At 39.0% G+C, this 15,401-nt stretch overlaps 2 protein-coding genes across 2 annotated transcripts in view; one reads left to right on the plus strand and one right to left on the minus strand.

Annotated features, from left to right (window-relative positions):
* The first annotated feature begins 648 nt into the window (after positions 1-648).
* On the plus strand, positions 649-3,983 carry foxa1 (forkhead box A1). Its single transcript, XM_060933099.1, has 2 exons — positions 649-1,092; positions 2,253-3,983. Exons 1-2 carry the CDS (start codon positions 1,021-1,023, stop codon positions 3,495-3,497), a joined length of 1,317 nt encoding a protein of 438 aa, XP_060789082.1. The 5' UTR covers positions 649-1,020; the 3' UTR covers positions 3,498-3,983.
* A 4,947-nt stretch (positions 3,984-8,930) lies between these two features.
* Positions 8,931-15,401, minus strand: part of mipol1 (mirror-image polydactyly 1) — a 66,207-nt gene continuing 59,736 nt past the window's right edge. Inside the window, exon 14 of the mRNA XM_060934388.1 lies at positions 8,931-9,460. Within this exon, the coding sequence (XP_060790371.1) occupies positions 9,394-9,460 (67 nt within the window). The 3' untranslated portion in view covers positions 8,931-9,393. The remainder of the gene's footprint in view (positions 9,461-15,401) is intronic.

Genomic DNA, 15,401 nt, shown 5'->3' on the forward strand with positions numbered 1-15,401 from the left:
TTCAATAGCCTTTATGATGTGTACATGTATGACGTAATGTATAAACAAATTCAAACCCTTAAACACGACATAAGATCAATGAACAGGGTGTAATCATAAATAATGAAATATGAAATATAAATAAATGTCTTTATTCATGGTTTAGTCCTTTTTTAAGTTTGTATCTCTATCTCTATCTCTCTCTCTCTAAAAAAAAAAAACCCTTTAACTGTTCTGCTTCAAGAGTCCTTTCATTTCGCCCCTTGAAAAATTGATTTGTACCGCAATTATGTTGGAGATCACTCGGAGATAATCCGGTGTAAGTGGCTGATCAGTGTTGTTATTCTCTCATTAACAGGTGTACAGTGGAAAGTGCAGTGCGGGTGGGTGGGTGAGGTGGAGTGTGTGTGTGTGTGTGGGGGTGGTGCTGTGCTGCATGAGCTCTTTCAACTTTATACTGTATAGGTCACATTAAATTACTCTGATGCACAATACTACAGTCCATGACTTTTCCCCCCTAATATAAATATGTCTATTATAGGCAATGATGTGAGATTTACTGTACATCAGTGCAAGATTGGGCTTCAGTGTTTCTAACCAACAGTCCATATAGTTGAGTTGTGATGAGTCTCATTTTAAATGTGGCCTCGAGTGCTTTTGGATTTGTCTGCTTTTTACTTCTTCACCTCAGGTATAAATGTGCATTATTCCTGTTTTGTTATAAACTTAAGCATCAACGAGTTCTATCCGAGATCTGCCAGAGCAGTTGTTGCGGTGTGAGCTGGAGAAAGGCGGATAGACACCCGAGTCTGTGGCAGTGGGCTGGACCTCCAGCTCTCTACGTAACAGCGAGGGGAAGATCCACAGCGCGCGCTCAAGTCGCGGCGCTCGCGACTCTTCCTCACTTTATCCGACAACGTCGCGCAAAAAAAACCCACCCAACCCCCCTCAGTCCTGAGTGCGCACACCGTCTGCTGGAGCACTCTGTGAAAACCCCGGCTCTGGGTCCTGCATGTTGACGACCTGCACATTTCCACCGTAATGCTGGGCGCAGTGAAAATGGAAGGACACGAAACTCCTGACTGGAGTAGCTATTACACCGATGCCCAGGAGGTATGTATGGTTAGTGTGGGAGATTTCAACGTGGCTGATGGGGAATAGTTTAAAATTACTTCAATTTAACTCAGGCGTACACAGAATTTACGCAGGCCTACGGTACAGCGGGAAATATAAACGAGGTTTCTTTCTTGCTCACTTCCTCAAAATCATTCGGTATCCCTAAAAATTAAAATGTTGTTGAAAGATTTTATTGTGAAGCTACCTGAGTGCCGGCTGTCCCCTTGGTGGCGGTAGTGTTGCTGTGTACCTGTGTACCTGTGTACCTGACTCCACTGGGCTTCATCAAATCATCCTCCAAATGCAGCTACTTAAATAGCATTTTCGTGAATAGATATATCTTTTATTGTCCCACAAGGGGAAATTTACATTGTTACAGCAGCAAAATATATATAAAAAGATTAGGCAGTGAAGGAGTAGTGCAAAAGTACTAAGTGTACAAAAAAGGATATATATAAAGAAATAAACTACAAATTTAGAGACTAAAAAAATTAACAGGTTTGCAGATGTACAGTTAAATTGCACGTGTAAGTATTGCACAGGTAGTAAGTAGGTATATTGCACAAGAGCCATTCGCTGTAAAATACTGATGCTGATAGTCAGTGCACACAGTATACGTTCAGAGGGGTTTCTATGGATGTAGAAGTGATTTATATATAATGTTAATTATATTCTGAAGAACTTTAAATCAAAAAAAATTTTAAGTTTTAAAATAAATTTATATTATATTATATTATATTATATTATATTATATTATATTATATTATATTATATTATATTATATTACACTTTTAAATTATATTATCTTTTGAATAGTTTATTTACTTATTTGCTTAGCCTACTTAATTTCGTTGACAAGGATGAAAAACAAATTTTTTCATCACACATTCAATTATGAACAAATTACAAATAAAAATCCTGGTGGTTTTTTCAGTCATCATGTTTGTTTATATTAAAGATTTTTTTGGTTTTTGGTTTTCGTCTGTGTGGTGGAACAATATACAGAATCTAAGTAAATACTGAGTGAAGATTAAAGTTTATGTAAAATAAAATATACACGCTTAAGGATTTCATACGCAGATTTTTGCAAACAGCTGATAAATTTCAAATCTCAAAATTGCCTTTGAAATAATAAAGTGTGTTTTGTTTTATTTCAGGTCTATTCGCCCATGACAAACAGCAGCATGAATGCTGGACTGACTTCCATGAACAGTATGAACAGTTATATGAGCATGTCCACCAGTGGGAATATGACCTCTAGTTCTTTTAACATGTCCTATGCGAACCCTCCTCTCGGCGCTGGACTCAGCCCAGGAACTATGGCAGGGATGCAGTCGAGCGCGAGTGGCGCAATGAACGGAATGGGTGGCGGGGTCTCGTCCATGGGCACCGCGCTTAGTCCCACAAATATGAACGCTATTTCAGCTCAACACACTTCAATGAACGCACTGAACCCTTACTCAAGCATCAGCCCCACTCTGAGCCCTATGACATACGCCCAACCGAACCTGAACAGGGCACGGGACAACAAGACTTTCAGGAGAAGTTACCCACACGCCAAGCCTCCATACTCTTACATATCACTTATCACTATGGCTATCCAGCAGTCACCCAGCAAGATGCTCACACTTAGTGAGATCTATCAGTGGATAATGGATCTTTTTCCATACTACCGTCAAAACCAACAAAGGTGGCAAAACTCCATCAGACATTCGCTGTCTTTCAATGACTGCTTTGTCAAAGTGTCTAGGTCACCAGATAAGCCGGGAAAAGGCTCTTACTGGACCCTGCACCCCGACTCTGGAAATATGTTTGAGAATGGCTGTTACCTCCGCAGACAGAAGCGTTTCAAATGTGAGAAAAAGATTGTCGGAAGTAAAGGGCCAGATGGAAGGAAAGAACAGAACGGGTCAGGCTCGCCCTCGAGTGACCGCACAAACACAAAGAGCAGGCCCGTGGACTCCAACTCAATAACCAGCGCAAACCAGTCATCAAGTCCTCAGAGCCTGGACCACAGAAATGGCAGTAGCAACTCTGAACTAAAGAGCAGTGGCCCACAGATACACCCTGTGGCCAACTCAGCCACGTCTCTGTCCTCTATCCCTTTGCCCCCACACTCTATGGCCCACGAGTCTCAGCTGCACCTAAAAGGAGACCCCCATTACTCTTTCAACCACCCGTTTTCCATCAATAATTTAATGTCCTCCTCGGAGCAACAACACAAACTGGACTTGAAAGCATATGAACAAGCGTTGCAATATTCATCTTATGGCTCAGGTATGTCTTCCAGCCTGCCTCTCGGCAGTGCTTCTATGGCCGGGAGAGCAAGCATGGACCCCTCGGCTTTAGAGGCATCTTACTACCAAGGTGTGTATTCAAGGCCAGTTCTTAACACTTCTTAGTTTGGTCTTATAATTCACTGCACTCAACAATTGCTGACAGATAAACTTTATTTTATTTTTGCATGCACCCTGTGCATTAAAGACTGTTGCTTTAAAGTATAATAATGTGTATGTGTATAATAAAATATTGTAAAGTGTTTCCCTGAATGATTGTATTACCCACCTATAAATAATTGCTAGTGTGTATTTAAAACGATTTTGAGCTTGTACAATAATGTAACACCCCACCACCACCTCCCCAATATGTCCCATGTGTTACAAATGTGTACAAATGAAGGTCAGTTATGGTCTTGTGGAATGTGTGATGCAGGTAAAAAAGCAAAGTAACTGTGTGTTTGCAGATGTATTTGGATGTTGTTATTTTACTTGCTCTTTTTTGGGTTTTTATTTACCTCGTTTGATGAAAACATTTTAATCTCAAACTTGTACTGAAATAAGTTAATCAAACGTGAAAATGAACTGCGAATAAAACACGTTATTTCCTAATTAGGCTGGCTGGTGTTTCGTTGCATGTTGATGTTTCGAGGCCCCTGGATGTAATTTGTCTAAATTTGGAGGAGTCGCTGAGTTTCTCAGGATTTTAGGAAATCTTATGGTAAAAAAAAAAAAAATTACCTATATGTGCAGTTTTATTTATTTTATTTGTGTTTAATTATTGTCTGATAGTTGTGTTTTTATTTTTGTGCTTTTTTAAGGGTTCAGTGGTGATTAAGAATATGCGGCAAGTTCAATGCCCTATCTCACACAAGTAAAATAAATTAGAGTGCATATAAAGTAGGTAAACAATCACAAACCAACATTTGGGGGGGAATAAATAAATTAAATGAACATTATAGCTGTTAAATAAAGCATTTCTGTGATGAGGTTTCTGCACGCCGCAGTGCGCACTGGCCGAGTCTGTGTGCTGTGACTTTGTGTTGGTAAAAGACCAAGAGAAAATCCAAGTCTAACACAAGAGCAGCCTCAAAGCTTCTCACCATAAAAGCTCTGCTCGCTCTTTAAATGGGATTTTTAACAATATCATCAGGAGGCCAAATCATCTTTTTGTCAAGCGTAACCTACATGACGGGCGCGTGAACCTGAACAGATTTTACTTTGATCGTGGTATTTTGGAGACGCGCATTTTGGCTGACTAACCATGAAATGCGTTTAATCATCGTGCAATAGACCCTGTCCCGGAAATAAAGTGGAACATTTTTATTTACGCGTCGGAAGCCAAAAGGCCCCATGAAGCGGAAAAAGCGGCTACATCCCGGAAAGAGAAATAATTTACACATGCATAGTGAAATTTTTTTTAAACCAGTCTTCATTTAAATATATCTAAGCATTTACTAATTACAATTTTTTTTACATATCAAAAGCAATAAATAACTCCAGAGCACTTACACTCAAAATACACCAGCCTCATTGTTGATAAACCAATCTTCAATTAAAGGTTATAAAGATATTACTGATAAGCTCCTGAGATCTGTCGAGATGTGAACTATATAAAATACTTTTCAGACGGATAAGATAAAGCCAGAACAATGGAAATGAATTAAATTAAACTGATGCACTGGAATGGACCGATAAAGCCGGATAATAGTGTTTCAAGTGGCTTAAAATTCAGATGCGTTAAATGATAGTGATTTTGGAGGCTTATAACATATAAAACAACCCTCAGATTTACAGATTTATTTATTTATTTATATTATTTTAAAGACAATCAAAACGCACATGACCCACCACTGCTGTCTGATAGTCTTAGAATAACTGCAGTAATAGCACACAAGTGTTTTAATATACACTAGTTATTTTTGTACATTTCATCGTTTTAGGTGGGTTTGGGTGTTGTTGCCAACATGGCAAACCAATTATTTATTCTATATATCAATTTTATAATTAAGAGATCACAAACATGATAGAGACACATTGTAGCTTGCTTCATCAAACTGAAATAGTTAATGTATGAATATCTGCACGCTTGTAGTTATTCATACGTCTATGATAAAATTATGCCTGCCGTAAATTTTTTTTTTTTTTTTGTTCCATTCAGTTTTCATCAGAAAAGCATAAATGTTGGGAGAAATCTGACATTTCGGTAATTTTGCTCAAATGATGTGGATGATAAACAAGAAGTGAAAAGTTACTCAACAGTGAAGAAGTTTTCTTCAGAATGTTATATATATATATATATATTTTTTTTTTTTTTTTTTTTTTTAAATTCTGGTCTATGTGGCCATTATGAGCTGCGATTTTAAAACAGTGATGAATGTAAGATTTTTAAGAAATGAAAGTCAGACAGTGTATAGGCTACTTTTAGCTATATTCCGTAAATTTTAAACATGGGTATAGAATACAATAACAACACATCACTGATTATGTGTGTAAGTTGCATTATAAAGGTGTATGATAAAACCAAAAACCATCATATTATTATTATTATTATTATTATTATTATTATTATTATTATTATTATGATCAGTAGTAGTTTTATCAGACCAAATGTCCTTTGTTTAAAATTGCCATTTTATAAATATGTCTTATTATACGATTATTCCTTCTCTCACTTCCTCAGTACAGAATTGCACTCAGTGAAGGAGACCAGGCTTTATTAATGCCTAACATATGTTATCAGCGGGCAGTGTTCAGGACGCAGCGCCTTGTTTTCCAGCTCATGTGCATTTTCTCGTTCCCCTATCAAAAGCTCTGGAGCTTTCTTCAGCCTTATGGACAAAAATTTGGGCGACAATACGCAGGGCCCTTTACTTCAGAAGCGGCCATCAGCGGGTCTACCCGCAGACCTTTCTTCTCCATCTTTTCATTCTTAGTTTAGAAAAAGCCACTACAGGGCCAAGGCGCTTCTAATACCTTTTGATGGGGATTGAATTAATTATCTCCAATAACACAATTGTGCTTGGCCAACGAAAAGAGCAAAGCATTACCCCTCCAGAATCACACACACACACACAAATGAAAGAAGCTTTCAAAGGGCGAGGGAGAAGAGGGAGAGATCCTATCCGAAATCAGCTTTAGAAGCAGCTGGTTTTCCATTACACATTTTATAGGGGAGAAGTTTATTAGGGCTTTGTGGCCCCCTAATATGCATCAGTCATGTCAGGTTGGTGGTCTTCTAGCTGGCCTTCATGAGATCTGTCTATTCTGTGCTTATTAGCCAACTGGAATTCACAAACACTACCCAAATTATTTATTTATTTATTTAAAATATAATATTTAAATTGTAGCCTGTTTATTTCTCTGTAAAAAGGTCGAGAGAAAAAGTAGTTTAAAGGGTGTATAAGACTGACAGCGAGGCAGAGAGTCAAATGGCCCCTGAGGTTCATCAGACCTACAGGAACTCTAACCAGGCCTCATTGAGTCAGCGGATTTCGTTGAGCCGCACCGAAGAAAATACGAAATCAAATAAAATCTTATTTGCTCATCCGTTTGTTCATGATACAGTGTTTTAATTTCAGGTAATGGATAGCAGACTAACTATAAGTGACCTGCAATGTCTGACTGAGAAGAAGAGGTGGGATTAAAAAAGAGAAAGGGTTGAAATATTTCGTGTCGTTATAGCAACGGGATCAGTCACTCTTTTCTCTGAGGGTCATTCAGCATAGGCTGTCGAAACACGGTTTTAATTAAAGCGTATAAAAACTTGTTTTGTAGTCCGGTCATCATACTACCGATTTGAGGGAGGATAATGGGGATTGCCTTTAGTTCCACCCCAATAAACAGAGGCGCGAGCCTCCGCACAGGCACAGACCCAACACTGTCGAAAAGACTAACATAATAATAATAATAATAATAATAATAATAATAATAATAAAACACTTTACTGATCCCCAGGCGGGGAAATCTGGGTGTTAAAATCAGCTTAAACACGGGCGAAGAAATACAGATAAAAATACAATACATTAATATTTTATAATGTATTATATATTATAGTATTGAGCAATTAAAAAAATGAGCAAACACCTGTATATATGTAGTGCAAAAAATTATGTGGGCAATAAACAAATGAAATAAAACAGGTTTTTAAAAATGCTCAGTAGCCTGTCTGAAGTGTTAGATATTTAAGTGATCAAAGTTATAGGCCTATAAATTAAATTGTAAGACGTGCTCATGTCTAAGATCACTGCAGTGTGCTAGCAGATTCTGTTCAAAATAAAGATCACATTGCTCTAACTTTCTGTTCGTATGAAAGGGAAAACGAAACGTTTAATGAGAGAGGGATGTGGCAGAGGGATGGATGTGAGAGGGATGTGGCAGAGGGATGGATGTGGCAGACGGATGGATGTGTGAGATCTGTAGTGGGTCTCCTTGTGGCATCTCCACGGTAACCGAAGCGCGAGAATCTCCAAGCGCATCCCAGTGCCAGGAGCTCCACACTTCCATCGCTCTTTATTCTGTCACTCCGACCAATGGGCCATGCAACATGTTTCTGAGGACATAATCGATCATGCTCAAAAACACACACGGGCCCCTGCGACACTGGCCACCTCCGATAAAGAATAGAGAGGACTGAAGAGGACTCATGAGGGGCATCCCATCAATACCAGCAATGTAAACCATCTCCACAGAATTGTTTAGTAGATTAGTTTTTGGTAGGAGTCGAGGGAGCTCTTTGGTCTGCTTATGTTTGTAAATTATCAATATGCCCATGCGAAAAAAAGAAAGGCTCCATCTGTATGTCAGAATGTCCCCCCCCCCCCTTTTTTTTTTTCTTCAAATTAATGTAAAGTCGGCTGTTTATATCATCAATATTATCCTAAAGGCCTGGTCTAATGAAGTCAGCCAGTGGCACGGCTTCAGATGCGCATTACCGGTGCCATGTCTGTCTAGAAGAGACCTTATAATTAACACATGAGCATTTTAACAGTAGCCTAACTGGATGGTAAATAAAAGTAAGTTCCATATTACTTTTCACAACATCGCCTGATATTATTATTATTATGGAGGAAAAAAAATCTACATAGATCAAGGAGATCATTATTGGTACACAAAACCTACAATGTCAGTTTAAATAAATTTAAAATTCAGCTTTTATGTAAAATCACAAAAATACTTAGCACCCATTTTAATTTAAAATAGATTAGGTTAGCTAATGAAAAAAAAATCAGCTAATATGGTGAATGTTCACTATCAGAGGTAGACACCGTTTTCTTGCTAAAGAAAACCTGTGGCGATAGCAGCAGTAAATCTGTTATATTCAAAGATAATGCACATACATTTTAGACTAAGGATGAGGTTATCATCACGACAAAGCTGTATTTTATACTTAAAACTGATGCATTTAAAACATTAACATTTCTGAAATGTCAGAGAAAAAAAAATCTAACCATCATATAAAGGCTTATATAACATTTCCTTATTTGTCACTTTTTTTTTTTTTAAATCAAGCATAGTCTTGAAATCAAGGTCTATTTATTGCTACAGGGAAAAAACAAAAAGACCAATGCTTGCTTGGCACATTTGAAATTTAGTCTGTAGCCCAAACCATTTATTATACAAAACAGGCCAATTAAATCATCATTTTACATTTTGGACATAAAAGACCTAATTAAGACTCATTTTGTCACACATTAAATATCTGCATTTCCATTAAATCTACCCATGTCCTTGGACAATCAACACATTGCTCAAATCAATACATTTAAAAAAAAAAAAAAAAAAAAACACTTCAAAGATAGAGTTGGGATAAAATGTCTGGTTGCAGTAGCATCAGTCAGAGACTGTAACAATGAGAAAGTGTGTGTGGAGGTTATGAGAAGTGAGTGAAGGGCTGAGGGTGAGAGCAAGCAGCACTTCCAGCCCATGTTTGCCCAGGAAGGGCTTTGGCTGTTTGCTCAGAGTTAAACACAGCAGCCTGGTCACCAGATGTGGCCGTCTGTTCCAGTCACCCATTGGTCAGTCAGATCACAGTACGGACACTGCCTGTGCCCACCTTCTTCCTCAAAACATCGACCAACCGTTCTAGCCTGCAACGAGAGAGAGAGTCAAAGATCGATGTTCTTAGCAACACAAATGTAGTCTTGTAGGGGAGAAACAGACACAGGCAATTCTCAAAATTGAGAAAAGAGGGCGTCATGAATATCTTAAATATTTTTTTTAAATACACTTTCCATATTATTTACAATAATTGCATATTTTTAATATCTTAGAATTAAAAATTCTCCATTTCTGACTTTTAAAAAAAAGTATCTAGAAGGCTCAGTGGTTGTGTGTTGTATACAGGGAACATAGTGTTAAAGTTTACTTTAGTGTTTGCTGTAGTGAGGCGTGACAGCACTGCTGCTCCCCTTTCCTTAAAATTTCCAAATAGTGTTTTTCTCTAGAAATAGATTCTGAGTTAAAGACATCAAATAAGCTTAATAATTATAAGCAAACAAAAGCTTTTTTTTTTTTGCATAAAATTTTTGGCACAAAAACAATTAATTGCACACTTAACTTTAAAAAGTAATATCCAAAAGTACTATCGAAGAAATGTGTGGGAAACAAATGCATCTTTTCAAACAAGAAGTCATCTCAGCAAGATGAATAAATACATTTTCTGGTGAAAAATAAGCCAAAACTTTCCCTCAAAGGCCAGTGGTCAGCTTCACATTTGTTCGTGTGGTGTTCTTTAACAAAATATTCTTCAGCAAAACTAGCGATCTGGTATATGTTTATCAAGGAGGTGAATTCAGTTTCTATAAAAATTACTGTCAGCAGCCCAGGCAAAGTGTTACAGTAGCAAATAATAAAATTGGCTGTGTTTGGGCATGGCTACTCTGCTTGCTCTTGATTATCGCAGAGCATATGGGAGTGGTCTGACCCAAGTCTTGTTTCTTTAGTAGCTTACACCAGTTTTCTCCACCCAGGAGATTTGAGCATGGTAACAGGCACTGAAACCATCCGAGAGTATACACTCCATGTACATGTTGTCATACACAGACAAAAACTTACCTAAGAAATATTACATCAACTAAGGATTGTAACAAACAGCACTAAAACACTAACAGTTATGAAAGGTCACTCTTGCTAAAGGCAAGAATTGCATACATCAGACACCTGAACCAAGTACATAAAGAGCAATAGAGAAACTAGTTTTATTCCTCCTCATTACTACTTTAAATACATACATTAACATGAATCCTTTTTCTTTCTTGGTGCATTTTTCTACTTTAAATACATTTGTTATCCTATTTGTCATGCCTGCAGAATTAGCAGGTCAGCAGCAGAATGTCCATGGTATGCTGTCTGGGATTTGGAGACACTGTTTGCAATGAGTGGCCAATAAACCAAAATATACATATGCTGAGGACAGGCCAGAGAAGAAGGAGGAAAAAAAAAACACTACCACATAAATCCCGATTAAGAATTCAGAGATGCAAAAACTAACAGTTACGGCTCCAATAAGACCGAGTAAACAGCGACCATGCACAAATACAAAACGCCACTATATCTTCTATAGTGTGTGGAAATATAAACTCCATACAAGTGTCCTAACTGTTATTTTAATATCTCTGATTGGATAGTGAATCCCCCCCCCCCAAAAAAAAGGGGGGGCCCTCAAAAGCCAAGTTCCTCAAACTTTGGTGCATGTGAAAAGCAAGTGAAGCTGAGCTCCATTATTGTAATTTGATGGAAGTGTACATCATAGAGTGGGAGTGGCATAAGTTTGACGATAACGATGATGGAATTTAGAAGTCCAAACTGACAAAACTAAGCAAAAACATAAGCTCTGCCAAATGATGCTTCAGTAGTTTTGGGCTATGGATCAAAAGATTGTAGGTTCAGATACCCAGCTACCACTTTTGGGCTCTTGAGCAAGGCCATCAACATTTGTCAACTCAGCTCAACTGCAAATTGTTCCATTTGAAATGAGCAAATGTTCATGCAATGGTAGTTTAACTGAGCCTTTAGGACCTACAGATACAACAATAACTGTGAATCATTCCCCTATTAACAGTATTAAGCACACCATATAATAAGAAATTGAACAGTGCCATTTCTACATTTATTGGCACGGATGAAAGAGACAGATCTCCCCCACCTCCTACGTCCTGAGGTTTCCATAAGCCTGTGCCCATGATAGCCTCAGATTCTTGTTCTCTGCTGACAGCAATGGAACCCAACGTGCTCTTCTGCTGTTGCAGCCCATCCACGTCAAGGTTCGATGTTGTGTGCATGTCAAGATGTTTTTCTGCTCATCACGGTTGTAAATTGTGATTATACGAGTTACTATATCCTTCCCAATAGCTCAAATCAATCTAGCAATTTTCCTCTGACCTCTTTTAACAAACATTTCCACCCACAGAACTGTCACTTAATGTTTTTCCCCCCCGCACCATTCTGTGTAAACTGTAGGAGACTGTTGTGTGAAAACAGCAGGAGATCAGCAGTTTCTGAAATACTCAAACCAGTCCATCTGTATGTGCAATATGGACCAACACCCATGCCACCATTAAAGTCAGAGATTAAAATTTTTCCCATTCTGATGTTTGATGTGAACATAACTGAAGTGCTTGACCTGTATCTGCATGATTTTATGCACTGTACTGCTGCCACATGATTGTCCGGTTGCACATACAGTGGTATGCAAAAGTTTGGGCACCCCTGGTCAAAATTGCTGTTACTGTGAACAGTTAAGCAAGTTGAAGATGAAATGATCTCCAAAAGGCATAAAGTTAAAGATGACTCATTCCCTTTATAGTTTCAGCAAAAACAATTTATTATTTTCATCTTTTACATTTTCAAAATGACAAAAAAGGAAAAAGGGCCTGAAGCAAAAGTTTAGGCACCCTGCATGGTTGGTACCTAGTAACACTCCCTTTGGCAAGTATCACAGCTTGTAAACACTTTTTGTAGCCAGCCAATAATCTTTCAGTTCTTACCTGGGGGATTTGCACACATTCGTCCTTGCAAAAGGCTTCCAGTTCTACAAGTTTCTTGGGCTGTCTTGCATGCACTGCTCTTTTGAGATCTATCCACAGATTTTCAATGATGTTTAGATCAGGGGACTGTGAGGGCCAGGGCAAAACCTTCAGCTTGTGCCTCTTGAGGTATTCCATTGTAGATTTTGAGGTGTGTTTTGGATCATCGTCTTATTGTAGGACCCATCCTCTTTTTAACTTCAACTTTTTTACAGATGGTGTGACGTTTGCTTCCAGAATTTGCTGGTATTTATTCGAATCCAGCCTTCCCTCGACCAATGAAATGTGCCCTGTGCCACTGGCTGCAACACGACCCCAAAGCATGATCGATCCACACCCATGCTTCAGAGTTGGAGAGGTGTTCTTTTCCTGGAATTTGGCACCCTTTTTTCTCCAAATATACAGTACCTTTGCACATTGTGGCCAAAAAGTTCTATTTTGATTTCATCAGTCCACAGGACTTGTTTCCAAAATGCATCAGGCTTATTTAGATGTTCATTCGCAAACTTCAGACGCTGAATTTTGTGGCTAGGACACAGGAACGTTTTTCTTCTGATGACTCTTCCATGAAGGTCATATTTGTTCAGGTGTCGCCAGGGACGTCACTAGGTTTGAGAGACAGGGGTAGCTTAGCACCCAGAGGAGAAAAGGTATTGTGCGTGCGCAGCGCGCGCCGAACATTTTTCAGAGCACCTACTAAGGCTGTCAATCAATTCATTATTTCAAGAGCATCACACCTTGGGGACACACTTCCCACCATTTCTATTCTATTTTAAAATTGCTGTCATCATTTAATTGCTTGCTGAAGCAACTTCACCAGCTAAACTACAAAAATGTGAAAAAAACAATGGTAGGTGTCATGCATTCCTGCGCAAACTGAAGAGGGCAAGTGCTTCACAAATCATCATGTAAACATTCTACAGAAGACTCAATATAGCCTAGGTAAAGTTAAGCAAATGCAAACCACTGACATCAAATTACAATCTCACCGTGTGTGTCTGCAAATGAAAGCATAGAATTCTGACTCTCTGCAAACCCAACTCAATGGAAGCCCGCACCGCGCCTGCTGCAGAATGCCCGCGTAGTTTAAGTCCTACTAGCCTACCACTCGACGTGACGCTTGACACAGAGCCAATGAGGAGGAATCATAACGATATTAATAATATTGCATTAAACAATAAATAAGCAAGCAGAAACTGTTGTTCGGATTAACTTGCGTTCTTCATGGCTCATGTTCAGTGCTTTACTGCCTTTGTTTTTTTTTGGGAAAAAAAATAAAAATATAAATAATTTAAAAAAGGGCAAAAAATATAGGGTGGCTTTGCCATAAGACAGGGTGGCTGGAGCTACCCTAAAATGGGTCTGGCGACGTCTATGGGTGTCGCTGCATAGTAGAACAGTGCACCACCACTCCAGGGTCTGCTAAATCTTTGTCAGTCTTTTGGAGTCAAACATGGGTTTTTATTTGCCTTTCTAGCAATCCAACAAGTAGTTCTTTCAGAAGGTTTTCTTCATCTTTCAGACCTCACCTTGATCTCCACTGTTTCTGTTAACTGCCATTTCTTAATAACATTACAATCTGAGGAAACAGCTACCTGAAAAACACTGTTACGTTCTTGTAGCCTTCTCCTGCTTTGTGAGCATCAATTATTTTATTATTCAGAATGCGAGGGAGTTGCTTAGAGGAGCCCATGGCTGTTGATTTTAGGGACAAGTTTGAGGAGTCAGAGAATTTATACAACTTTGAAATCTGCATCATCTGACCTTTCCTAACGAAGAATTTGAACAAGCCACAGCTCAATAAGCTAATTAAGGTCTGGAACCTTGGTAAAAGTTATCTGAGAACTCAAAACAAAAATAATACACAAATCTTGCAGAAAACGCTGAAATGTGTCGGCTTTACCTTTATGCCTTTTGGTGATCAGTTCATCTTTTGCTCACTTAACTATTCACAGTAACAGACATTTTCAGTAAGGGTGCCCAAACTTTTGCATGCCACTGTAAATGAGCAGGTATTCCTAATAAAATGGGCAGTGAGTATTTTTATTTAGCTTCTATTTCAATAAATTAACAAAAAGGTTACAAAAATAGATTTAAAAAATAGATCTTGTTAGTTATTGTAGCAATACTGGTTAGTATTATAAAACTATCCTCCACCTTGAGCCACAGGATTGAGACAAGGTCTTTGATATTCTCAGCATTATGGCTTAATTATCACAACACAGTTATTGCTTATGTTCACACAGCAGTCTTCTAGCCCAAGGCCTGATGAGACACGCCAGCCACAGCCCATTTGTGGACCAGCCAGTCGATGAAAAGGGTCTTTGTGTTTCTCATGGTCAAGTTTGATTCGGCAGGTCATCAGGCTTTCAGCTCATTCCCATCATCAATGGAGGCTGTAAGGCCGGCACTCAGGTGCCACATTCTGGTCCTGATCAGCGCTTCCTTCCCCCAGCATAATGTGCTACCTCAGCCTTGCATTCTTCTCACCAATGTGTGACAAGGCCCACGTCAGAGATGCTTCCTACAGCCACCCGGACTCCAGTGACTGTGGCATATCCATCAGCATGCCAGCTAGCGTTCAGGTGTGAGCAGTTCATATCTCCCACCCTGAGCCACTGTCTGCCCTGCACACTCCTGTCTGTCTCCATCCCTACTCACATCCAGCCTGTAAAATATGTATCTTTCCCCTTTCTCACAGCCATACCCCCTCCCAGCCTCAGGCCTCTTCTATGGCCAACAAAACTATAGTTAAAAAGAAAGAAAGAAGAGGCAGTCTGATCCAGAGCGTGGCCACTACACAGCATCTGGCAATGAGCAGGCTTAAGCCAGGAGGCTGGCACCGATTCACAATTCAGGGAAATAAATAATGTGATGGTTCTCAGAATGTGAGGAACTCGCTCACTTTTTTTCTACTTCCAGTAATATGGCACAACAGAGTGGTGAAACAGATGTTCCCTTTACAACAGTAGCTGTGATTCACACATAGTTGAACCTTGCACTG

Source organism: Neoarius graeffei, chromosome 11, assembly GCF_027579695.1.
Source record: "Neoarius graeffei isolate fNeoGra1 chromosome 11, fNeoGra1.pri, whole genome shotgun sequence".
Classification (NCBI taxonomy): domain Eukaryota; kingdom Metazoa; phylum Chordata; class Actinopteri; order Siluriformes; family Ariidae; genus Neoarius; species Neoarius graeffei.